Source organism: Pseudophryne corroboree, chromosome 2, assembly GCF_028390025.1.
Source record: "Pseudophryne corroboree isolate aPseCor3 chromosome 2, aPseCor3.hap2, whole genome shotgun sequence".
Taxonomy (NCBI): domain Eukaryota; kingdom Metazoa; phylum Chordata; class Amphibia; order Anura; family Myobatrachidae; genus Pseudophryne; species Pseudophryne corroboree.
Window position 1 is genome coordinate 145868908 of NC_086445.1, and position 12501 is coordinate 145881408.

General features: G+C 44.2%; 1 protein-coding gene across 4 annotated transcripts in view; it reads right to left on the reverse strand.

Annotated features, from left to right (window-relative positions):
• STARD13 (StAR related lipid transfer domain containing 13) overlaps positions 1 to 12501 on the reverse strand; it is a 319782-nt gene that overhangs the window by 16332 nt on the left and 290949 nt on the right. For 3 of the 4 annotated variants that reach the window (XM_063951790.1, XM_063951789.1, XM_063951791.1), the window contains exons 5-7: positions 5256 to 6613; positions 3331 to 3504; positions 3079 to 3238 (exon numbers count right to left, since the gene is read on the reverse strand). In XM_063951790.1, the coding sequence (XP_063807860.1) occupies positions 3079 to 3238; positions 3331 to 3504; positions 5256 to 6613 (1692 nt within the window). Of the gene's footprint in view, positions 1 to 3078; positions 3239 to 3330; positions 3505 to 5255; positions 6614 to 9220; positions 9324 to 12501 lie in introns of those variants that run through there. The other variant, XM_063951792.1, reaches the window with a different exon arrangement.

Consider the following 12501-nt stretch of genomic DNA (forward strand, 5'->3'; position numbering starts at 1 on the left):
GTTAGAGTACAGCTTTTTGCTGCTCACAATGATACGTCTCTGAGGAATTATATGCTCTCTCCCAAGACCTCAGATCTAAAATTATATTGTGTGGGAGGATAGTGAACTAAGAAATCCTTGTTCTAATTGTCCTGAGAGCTACACAATCTGCATTATGTTATGACAACATGAAAGCGGGCAGCCTGTATATATCAGTGCTTTTCATAAGGACAAAACATTGTTTTAATCTAAGGGGGAGTTGTCTATTTATTTTTCCATTATATCCCTCACATATATGGTCATTTTACACTTAGTTTCTTGAACTGTGAGGTAAAATATGTGGCAAAATATATTTTAAAAAGAAACAGCTAATCTTAACACATTAGAAATATTGAAATGCAATCACAATTTAATAGGACAAGTACCACTGACGTATATTGGGGGTCATTCCGACCCGTTCGCACGCGGCGGGCACAATGCGCGTGCGCGACGTTGCCCGGCTACAGGGGTCGCCGGGTTTGCATTGCGGCTTACAAAGGAAGCGGTCGCAGAGCCGACCGCTAAGAAGATTGACGGGAAGGAGGCGTGGCTGGGCGGATCCGGAGCGTTTGGAGCCGTTTTCGGGGAGTGGTGAGTATAATGCAGGCGTGTCCAGCAGAACGGAGGGCAGAGGAGTGACGTCAAAGCCGAGCCCATCATCGCTGGATCCTTCGCACAGGGTAAATAGGTATAGGGTTGGTCTTGTTCTGCTTGAAAATGTTTTAGCTTAGCTGGACTGCACAAGCGATCGCAGCCCTGCTAAGCTAAAATCCACTCCCCCATAGGCGTATAAAAGTTGATCACAGCAGCAGCAAAAAGTTGCTGGCTGCGATCAACTCGGAATGACCATCATAGAGAGGAGGGTACTCGTGTGCAGTCTCCGTGAGTGGGCCCCCTCATCTTACGTGCCGTAGCCGGCAGCGGCAGGCGTCGGCGCTGTTAGCACTCTGAGTGAGCACTAGAGACTCTGGCACAGTGCCAAAGTCTACAACGCATGCGTAGGTCTCCGAAAAAATGGTGCGGCGGCTGTGCCAGAGTCACGAGTGCTCTCTTAGAGCACTAACAGCGCTGCCGGCTATGGGACTCGGGAGAGGAGGAGGCCCACACAAGGACACCAGAAAGGTAAGTAGTGGGGAAATGGGTGCAGTGTGTGTGGTGTGGGCCCCCTCTGGACGGAGGGCCCATGTGCACAGGACACACTGCACCCATTATAGATACGCCACTGACAAGTACAGATCTTATTAGGTGCCTAAGGCCAGCATCGAGTTTGCTGCGGTATCCAGTTATCTGCAGATCGCATGTGTTATCGCGCGATCATGGGTCCTTTTCCGGTCGATAAAAATGGCCTATAACTGGATAGTATTTTTATTGCCTGAAAAAGGATTGCACCTAATAGGATTCCAGCCTAAGGATCTAAATACAACTTATTGGAGGGGAGTTTATTAAAAACCTAGTGAGGTTCATGCACGGTTGGACGTAAACGCATTTTGGGCCTGATTCATGTTTTTAATTGTAAGCAAGGCAAAAAAAAGCACACAACTAGGCAAAACCATAATGCAATGATGCAATGCAGGCTGGGCAAATAGGATGTGGTTACAATCCCGGCAGTCGGAATCCCGGCATGCGAGATACCGGCGCCAGAATCCCGACACAACGGAATGGTGCCTGAATCCCGAAAGGGCCGAGGACACCGACGTTGGAATCACAACCCCTGGGATCATTATTGTTGAAATAGCGGGGTGGGTAAGTACTACGCCGAGGATGGGGGGGGGCTAAGATTACGCAACCGCCAGGGGACATGCTACCATATTAAATGGCAATGTGCCCAGCCAGACATTGTGATGAACCGGTGGTGTCCTGCTGAGAAATGAATCGGAACCATAGTCCCCTGTAGGAAACAATGAGTGTAACGTTGTTGATCATTTGGAAACAGAACTCTGTTGTTTGACTAAACTTGCGTTTGGGCCATGACATTTTCTGGTTTGTCAATGCAAAGGGAAACCACAGTAAATCCTTTTGCTTTCAACGTTTGCTTTTTCTATGGCCTAGTGATAATAACGCATAGCATTTTTTCATACAGTATATAAATGGCGTATTTCATGATTTATTTGTACATTCCATTCTGTAGAAAGAATGTAATCTAGTTATCTCTGTGTAACTGGCTGGATGCTATTCTATAACATGTAACCCACACTCCAGCCAATCACATCTCAGATTGTAGAATTCTATAGTAGCCTGACCAATGAAAACACTATATGATATGTTTGTTATGGCTTACGGTAAATGTGTCCTACTGCATATTTTTTATTAACTAATCCCTATGTCAATAGTTTTCCTTGCTGAGTATGTGACAATGTGCACGTCATATAAGCAGTTTAGGTAACACAACACCAGATACACTTTTTGCATCAAAGACTGATGTTAAGCGATATGTGGATGCACAGGTCTATTTCTGTGACGACTGTGCCCTCTAAGACTCAGTATGACCAACAAGCTGCAGCCATTTAGGGGTGGGTAAGTGGAGGCGTCAGCCAGCGTTTCAGAAAATGGGGTTTGTCTGCCCCATTTCTGGATGTGCCGTGGCCAGTAGCTGCATCATTGGACGCAGTTTCACTGGCCGCTGCATACAAAGTCGCTGCGATAGCGTTTTTCTCCGAATCAGGCCCTTACCCAAGTTTAACTTGACCTGCAGTGATGATCATTTGGGATCCGCTTTGTATTGCTTGCACCTCAACGTCAGTATCAACGCTTCACACCTAAACATCTATTGACTCTGATTCTTATTTTTTTTATAATGGAATAATCTCAAGCAGATTTAGCATTTTGCTGGTAAGATTAAGTAAAGTCTGTCGAGTGCAAATTTGTGGCCTAACTAGGATTTAGCCAAATTTACCTCAGGAATTTCTCTGGAACATATCACGTTTGATAAATATTTGGCAAACATTTACATTTTTCCCTGACTTTGCCTCACTAATGACCAAAACACATCAGGGAGTTCCGTTTCGCAGAGCTTACACACACCACAACAGTATGCAGTCTGCATGGCACCATGCTCCTTACCTGATCAAGGCAGTTGTTGCGCAGGAATTGTAATGATTGCTGAATGCTCTGGGGTAATGGCTGCCCCGTTCTCTGCACATGAACCATCAGAGGTACACCAAAAACATTTTTATCCTTGTAATCGGGGCCCTTCATCCTTTTCATAAATTTTGGTACGGACCTGAAATTTAAAAACACCCATAAAGTTATGCAAGGAAGCTGTATAACATACAACGCTAAGGAAAATGAGTTCAGTTTACTCACTGCACCTACCATGTCCAGCCATGTTTATTTGACAAAGAGTACTTTTCCATGATGGCGGTCAGTCGGAGTAGCGAGAATTTCTGCAATAGATTGAGCTGGCCTGCGGACTGATTACTGATCTGAAGTGATGCAAGGGAGCGGCTCAGCTGGTGAGAGATCTGGAAACTCTGCCACCGCAAGCGCCTTGAGGAGAAAAACATTTGAAACAACATTATTATTATTATCATCAATATATTTACATATGATTAAATACATAAAATGGCTATACTTACATAGGAGATAAAAAAAAAAAGCAATTACTTCATTTGCATGTGTGTGCTGACCCCACAGCACACTGAATATATGAAAGAGGACGAATATTGCAATTACCACATGCACAAACTGAACTATTATTAAGCAATAAATACATTTACTGGTATATAATTTTACCTGTGGACTTTTACATGACCTGACAGGTAGACTTAGAGCTTGATTCAGAGGTTTCCTGCAATCCACATGCAAGGCCAATGCTCACATAGGTGAGTAGCTATTTTCAGCTGTGCATGCACGAAAACTCATGGAAACTCCTAGGACTCCAGCATTACATAGAATGTATATGTGAAGAGGCTGACGGTAGCAGAAATAGGGCTACAAGTGATGGGCTTTCCTGGGTAGTGACTGGGAGGTGGACAGAAATTTACACAAAAAGAAAGTCAGAGTCATGGGCGTGTTATGGGAGAGTCGCGGGAGTGTCAGTGACAGCAGCTGCGTTCCCAGATGCACAGTCACTGCCACAGAGGCCGTGTTCAAACAGAGACACTGCACCTGCCATGGTGCTGGCTGCAAGTGCCGATGGTGCGTCTATAGTTATGGCGGTGTGTCAGGAATCACTGGCAGTGTGCCAGGTGTGCAGAGATGCAGAAAGTGGGCGTCGCGGTGCTTCCACACTCAGAGACGGGCTACTCCACTAGGGAAGGGCTGACACTAGCATTAGCATATTATCACAGCCACAACCCCTAGAGCGCAGGGAGCAGCGACCATATCTGAATCAGTCCCTTAATCTTTTTCCTGAGTGTGTATACAGATTTGCACATCTTGGTAGAATCTGGACTGCAAAGTTACACAATGCACATAGGGCCTAATTCAGACCTGATTGCAGCAGCAAATTTGTTAGCTAATGGGCAAAACCATGTGCACTGCGGGGGGGCGGGGGGCAGATATAACAAGTGCATAGAGTTAGATGTGGGTTGGGTGTGTTCAAACTGAAATCTAAATTGCAGTGTAAAAATAAAGCAGCCAGTATTTACCCTGCACAGAAACAAAATAACCCACCCAAATCTAACCCTCTCTGCACATGTTACATCTGCCCCCCCCCCCCCCCCCCTGCAGTGTACATGGTTTTGCCCATTAGCTAACAAATTTGCTAGTGAGATCAGGTCTGAATTACGCCCAGAGTACTGCACGTAGCTATGAGTAGCACATCTAAATATCAAGGGGCGTGGTCATATCTCATGGTGGCGCATCGCCTCCCCCTTCTATGTTTTACAAGATGTGGCGGGAGTCACGAGTGCCTGTCCATGCGGCACGCGCCCATCTCTCTGTTGCTGAACGGCCAAGCAGATTGCTGGTAGGTCAGGCTTTTAGGGCAGACTGGCCCATCAGGCCATCGACCCTTCATGCATTTGCCAGAAGAGCCAGATGGCCAGTCCGGCTGTGTAGGTAAATAACTAAATAGGTTATATGCTCTAAATTCTAAATCTCTAATTCTATAGAAGCTTTTGAGTCTTCCCAAAGTGTCCCATCATACAGGAGCATGAATGTTATGTCCAATAACAAAATAATGCTCGCCATGAAGTTTGTCAAATGGAAAGATAAAAATATATACGAAATGTTACCAACTTTTTGTAGATATCAAATCTTGACATCGGACCTACACACAAAATTGAAGCTCTTACCTGTTTGTTCTAGTAAGTGATGCTCCAACTCCTGAGTCTCTTCTCTCTCTTGTCCCCGTTGCGTCTGATTCATTGAGGGACGTAGCGTCTCTTTCCAAATCACTTGGAGTTGTTCTCCCATCAGATATAGAATTCCCTTCAAAGTCCAATGTCATTGGATTGGGTGAATGGAAGGTTGAGGTTCCAGATTCCCCAACCGATAAATCATCATCTTGCAGCTCTGGCATGACATCCTTTGACCAGTGGTCTACAGACTGCTGGAGTCCATTGATATGTTGCAATACATCATCTAAATGGGGGAAGAGATCATCTCTCTCCAAGTCCATGAGGTCACCAGTGCTGGCATACAAGTGGGAGCCTGGAACATTATCATACACACTAAGCCTGCTGCCTCTCGGACATCTTGAAGACATCATTCTTGGTTCTTTTGCGCAGAGGTCCTTTTGCCTGTTAAACGATATGCTTCCATCACGCCAATTTCCAGCTCCATAATTATCATGAGAGAGGCTTTCAACAGATAATGCTTTGGGAAATGTTCCAGGTTTGTGGTCCTTTGGAATATGTACAACTAGATCCTCTTGTGAATGAAATTCATTTTTGTGGTTCTGACTAGGCTTAGCCCGGATCCCAGTCATTGTGAACAGATCAATGTCCTCTAGATACATTCCCCCACGTTTGCTTGATTCGGAAGCGTCCTCCTCTTTTATACTTGAAATGCTCTCATTGATAGTCTTCATTTCCAATTTGGAATCCAAGTTTCCAGTTACCTTATAGTCCATAGATGAGTCATTCACTGGTCCATTACCAATCTGAACGCAGTTCATTGATTTCAGGGACTCAGGCTCCAGTTTCAGGATAGGCTCACTAATTATTAAACCTCCAGTTTTTGGCAATCCTTTCAACTTACCGTGTATGCCTTTGCCTCTAAGTGTCCCCATACATTTTAGGAGTGTTTTTGCTTTAGTGTGAGTAGTCTTCTCAGACTTGGAATTTGGTTTACCATCTGGGAAATCCTTTGGCCAATATGGAGGTAACAGGTTAATTGAGTTGGAATCTGACACACACATTGTGTCGCTACACTCAAATGTCTCTCTAGAAGCACTGTTTCCAACATAGGAACATCTGCAGTCGCTGCCTCCGCTACTTCCACTGTGAATAGAACATATCTCAGGCTCACTCAGATCTGTCAAAACACTTTCACTGCTTGTTGTGTTTTTCATGTCCCCGGATGACCCAAGTCTTTCCGATCTCCTGAAGAGTGTGTCAATGTCATCCACCCGAGACCAACGGCGGCTGAGCCTTTGGAATGTCCATTTGTCACTGATAGCGCAAAGATCTTCTTCATCTGAATCTTCACTCTAAAATATACAACAGATGTTTATTATATTATCCTTATCTTTATAGTATTTTGATATGCAGTTATGCTTACGTGTATTTTTATATGTTTGAGTCGCTTGGTATAGTTAGTGTCTTTTGTTTCTATAGTGTAAAGTGATGATGTAGACATAATGGCCAAATGTAAAGAAATCAGTTACAGAAGTCTCTAATCTCCAGTCAAATACTGTCCAAAATGTCTCCTAATTAGAAAATGAAATCACACTAATATCCTCATTCTTATGAATACAGGAAATAAACTTTTCCCAGACCTTCTATTACTATTAATAATATTGCCTGTGACAACCAATCAGCTGCTCTGTATAATGTTATAGTATGCAAATTATAAATGTTACTTCAATGCTGATTAGTTGCCATGGGCAACTTCTCCACTGCTCACTCCTCCACACTTTTCACTGCTTCATGAATTGACCCAGAGGGGGCCATTCCGAGTTGATCGCAGCCAGCAACTTTTTGCTGCTGCTGCTGCGATCAACTAGCCACGCCTATGGGGGAGTGTATTTTAGCTTAGCAGGGCTGCGAATGCTTGTGCAGCCCTGCTAAGCTAAAAAAAATTCACACAAAGCAAGACCAGCCCTATACCTACTTACCCTGTGCGATGGACCCAGCGATGATGGGCTCGGTTTTGACGTCACTCCTCCGCCCTCCGTTCTGCTGGACACGCCTGCGTTATACTCACCACTCCCTGAAAACGGCTCCAAACGCTCCGGATCCGCCCATCCACGCCTCCTTCCTATCAATCTTCTTAGCGGTCGGCTCTGCGACCGCTTCCTTTGTAAGTCACGACGTAACCCGGCGACCCCTGTCGATGGGCAATGTGGCGCACGCGCACTGCGCCCGCCACGCATGCGCATTCTACACCCGTTCGCACCGCAGCGATAAACCGCTGTGTACGAACAGGTCGGAATGACCCCCCAGAGAGTCTACACTCACAGTACTAACAATACTCTCCTGGAATGACCAGAAGACTCACAAACTGTGGAGAGCTCTCTGAGATCCCAGAGAGAGAGACGTGGATTTGCCCACTTCCCCAATGAAATGAGCAGTCTGGGGTCTTTATGGTGCACAGTCATGGTACCCCCCCCCCCTCCCCAACAGCACACCTGAGACCCCTGCCAGCACCTCTTGCGGAAGGTCTGGGTAAATTGCAATTATCGGCCTACAATATATCTAGTTACACCGCTGGTCACCTGCTCATTGTAATGTGGTATAAAATGAACTGGAGAGAATTAATGTTACATAATGTGAACAGGTACTGTAAAGTGGCATAAAATGAACTGGGGACATTGTATGTCATAATGTGAATTGTGGGTACTGTGTTGCATAATGTGTACTGCAGCCCTACAACGTGACAAAATGTGAATTGGGGGTACTGTGTTACATAATGCGTACTGCAGCCCTACAACGTGACATAATATGAACTAGGGCACTACTATGGGGCATAAAATGAACAACTGCTGTGGAGAGGTGTCTCTCTAGAAGCAGTGGGACGGGGGCCCCTTCAACATGTTGCTATGAGACCCACAAAGTTCTCGCTACGTACCTGGATATAAAGGTGCATACACATGGTGAGATATTGACTATGCAATTTCCCCTGAGCCACCGATATTGACTATCTGTACTTGAGATTTTGACTATGGGGGTAATTCCAAGTTGATTGCAGCAGGAAATTTTTTAGCAGTTGGGCAAAACCATGTGCACTGCAGGGGAAGCTGATATAACATTTGCAGAGAGAGTTAGATTTGGGTGGGTTATTTTGTTTCTGTGCAGGGTAAATACTGGCTGCTTTACTTTTACACTGCAATTTAGATTGCAGATTTAACTCGCCACACCCAAATCTATCTCTCTCTGCACATGTTATATCTGCCTCCCCTGTACTGCACATGGTTTTGCCCAACTGCTAAAAAATTTCCTGCTGCGATCAACTTGGAATTACCCCCTATGTGCGATTTTGACTAAGTGCCAATTTTTACTATACTTTGTACTAAATTGTACACAATAAAGTCAAGATCGACTTGCCTGCACAGTCTATTTTTTCTTGCAATACCGATCCCCTGGGACCGCGCATCGATATCGCAATCTGTGTACACATGGTGCAATTTGAACTAACTTTCCTTACGATTTTGACTATATAGCAGAGGTTCCCAAACGCAGTCCTCAAGGGCACCCCAACAGTCCAGGATTTAGGTATATCCTTTGCTCAGCACAGATGATTAAATCAAATTGACTAAGGTGCTAATTAAGTCACCTGTGGCCAAGTATGGATACATTTAAAACTAGGACCGTTGAGGAGCCTTGAGGACTGCGTTTGGGAACCTCTGCTATATAGTCAAAATCGTCAGGTTACATCGCACCGTGTGTATGCACCTTAATGGTCTAAACAACTCACATCATCAGTTATAACTGTCCTTTAGCCTAGTCTGACATGAAGTAACCTTCTATAATTATCTCAATGGAGTTTATGCAGAACAAATTAAAAAAAATAAAAAAAAAAGAGCAAAAGAGGAGCAATTTCAGTGTAAAAAAAAACAACTGCCCAGTATTTGTTTGGTACAAGTAAACACAATTACCTACTGTCTGGTTGCCTGCTTTGTGGGTGGCGTGTCGCAGCAAAGTGTGGGTAGCAGGGGGCGTGATGGATTCAGTGCGAATAGCATCATCAAGTCTCCAGTACCACCCACTTTACATGGGAAGTGGGTAGCACCAAGTGGCTGCAAGGGCACTCAAGAAGACTCTCCTCTTTTTCCTGGCATCTGGCAGAGCCACCCAAGATTTTGGAGTCTCCTGATGAGTTGAGATAGTAGGCAAGTACAGATGTGTCCAAATACACCTATGCTCAATCGCACCACATTGCCGAGTGTGGCGTAACACAGCCTTTGCAACTTAGCCGCACCATGTGACATTTTCTTAAAATATGTCTATATGTGCTATACGAATCCTAAATACTTTAGTACAGCATTAGTAACTTAGGGGGTAATTCCAAGTTGATCGCAGCAGGAATTCTGTTAGCAACTGGGCAAAACCATGTGCACTGCAGGGGAGGCAGATATAACATGTGCAGAGAGAGTTAGATTTGGGTGTGGTGTGTTCAATCTGCAATCTAATTTGCAGTGTAAAAATAAAGCAGCCAGTATTTACCCTGCACAGAAACAAAATAACCCACCCAAATCTAACTCTCTCTGCAAATGTTATATCTGCCCCCCCTGCAGTGCACATGGTTTTGCCCAACTGCTAAAAAAATTCCTGCTGCGATCAACTTGAAATTACCCCCCTAGTTCACTACTAGCGGCATAGTACACTGTAAGCAAATTAAGAATTCAGGAAAAAGTAGTAATCTGAGTAAAATGGCAAAATATAGAGTAGATCCTACAGTATAGGATTCTGTCTTTTTTACCCAGATCCCGTGCGTTTTCCAGAATTTTGCACATTTATTCTCTAACAGTGTATAAAGTAGTTAAATGTGTACGAAGTACTATACTTAGAAAATCATTCGGTAAATGTAGTAGGGTCCGATTTGCCGGAGGTCCGGGATTGGCCATATTTTTAAAGCTCCAATCATTTACAAGGCAAAACCAACCTGGTTTTGCCTTGTAAATGATTGCCGCTTTAAAAATACAGCAATTCTCAGACAAAATCCAGGACCTCTGGCAACTCGGACCCTATTACATTTACCCACATACATGTCCTGATTTTGTCTAGATAGAAATAATGGGGGAATTTATGAATACTACAAAAAGGGGTTCTGCACAAAACGGTGTATCTAATAACCAATCAGAAATTATTGCTATTAATTTGTTAGAGCCCGATTGGTTGCAGTCACTTACAGCCCCTTTCTGCACCGTTGCATGTGAACTAATTTTAATAACTGCCCCCCTTGACCATGTAAACGATGTAGGTCTATGGTCAGCTTATGCAACTAAGTGATGTATTGACATTCTGCTACTCTCACTCCACAGACAGCGTCTGACAGACAGGAAAGGACGCATGAGAAATGTAATTTACACTTGTGGCATTTGCTTTAGTAATGATAGTTAATGATTTTTCCCCCCCTCAGTAAAGAATACCGGTGTTAATCAGGAAATAGTCTCATCCATTGACAAGCCCAATAAACAAGATCATACAGCCACCACCACAACAATCACCGCTAGAGACAGCACTGCTCTGCAGGAGACACACTTTTATTTGATGTTTATCCTCATCCTAGTCTCCTATTTAGTAGGAATTACCTAATTGTTATTGAATCCATTAAAAATCTGGGGGCGTTGGCCATATGGTGTAATAAGGAACTATGCAATCCAGGCTCACTAATTCTATAGGCTCTCTGACAAAGATTTAGTGCACCCCACACACAATAATATGTATGTGCTATGGTGACTTGTGAAGTAAATTGAGCATTTGGTGATAATTCATAATTATTATAATTGCTGTACGTGCAGATCATGGGGCTAATTCAGGTTGGTTCGCAAATTGCGATCCAACCGGAATTTTTGCGGTGGTGCCGTGGGCGCATGCGCAGTGGGCCGTACTGAACATGCATCCGCACTTTCTGCGGGGGGGCGCAGAAAATACGTTTGCCTCTGCCTGTAAATCAGGCAGAGGCGGTCACAGGGCGGGAGGGGGGAGGGGGGCAACGCTGCCGTTTTCAGAAAGGAAATGGAGCGTTGCGGGGGCGAGGCGTCCCGAACGGTGGGCAGTGCGGCGCGAACGGGGGCGCCACAATGCAGCCACCACAACAGGTAAGATGGCGCCGGGACTGCTGCGGCCACAGCTAAGCTGCGCCGGCAGGAGTCAACCTTAGTTTCTGCTGACAAGCAGAAATTGCGAGGCTATCGCAATTTCTGCTTGTTGCAGGGGAGAAGGCGCTGGTCAGCATGCTGGGCGGCCCCCAGCATGCGTGCACAAGGATAGCAAATTCTGCTGATTATCAGAATTTGCTATCCTTACTGAATTAGCCCCCATGTGCAGAGACTATGGGGCAAAACTAATTTATTGCAGATTAACTTTTCGTGCATATCACACGAAAAGTGCTGTGAAAACGGCAGAAAATGGGGAAATCTGTCTTTACCCCCAAACAAGCCAAAATAATATAGAATAATAGTATAGACGTGTGTTAGTGGTCATAATGAAAGTATTTGGAATACTTAAATTCAGTCAAATGGCTGTTATATGCATTCTTTTTTTAAAAAGTGAAAAATTATAGAAAGCAAGTATTTTTAGCAAAATAAATTCTCAAATTAAATTAGCGGTACATGAAAATGGGTATAAGTATATATTTGGGTCATTTTAAGCCCCCCCCCCCCCCCCCCCCACACACACACACACACACACACACACACACACACACACACACACACACACAAAGCCCAGAATACTCCCACCTCTAAGCCTAAAAACACTTGTCCTACTCATAAAGCACCCCAATATACCTGTCCCATACCTTGTACCCCAATTTCCATCATGCTGCGCATTTTCACCTGAAAACTGACATGTCATTATTAGCCAATTAAACATTATTAATCACCTCTAAGTGCCTAATTGGTCACTAAGGGGGTTGCCCCAGGGGTTCTGAATCAAATTCCAACATTTTTACCTTAACATAGGGATTTTCCACAATTATACACCTGCTCAGGAGGTGGTGAAAAGAAATTTGTGTGGAGAATTATCGCCAGTAATTTTTTGCAGACAACTGAATAGCAGCTTTTTCGTGATTCCCGATAAAAGCCCCATTTTCCCTCCTATCCTTACAACAAATAACACCTGCCCATAGTCATATAAAATCATTATGACTGTCCAGTGATGTATTATTTTACTGTATATAATTTAATGAACTAACGTTATCTGTTCTTTACAA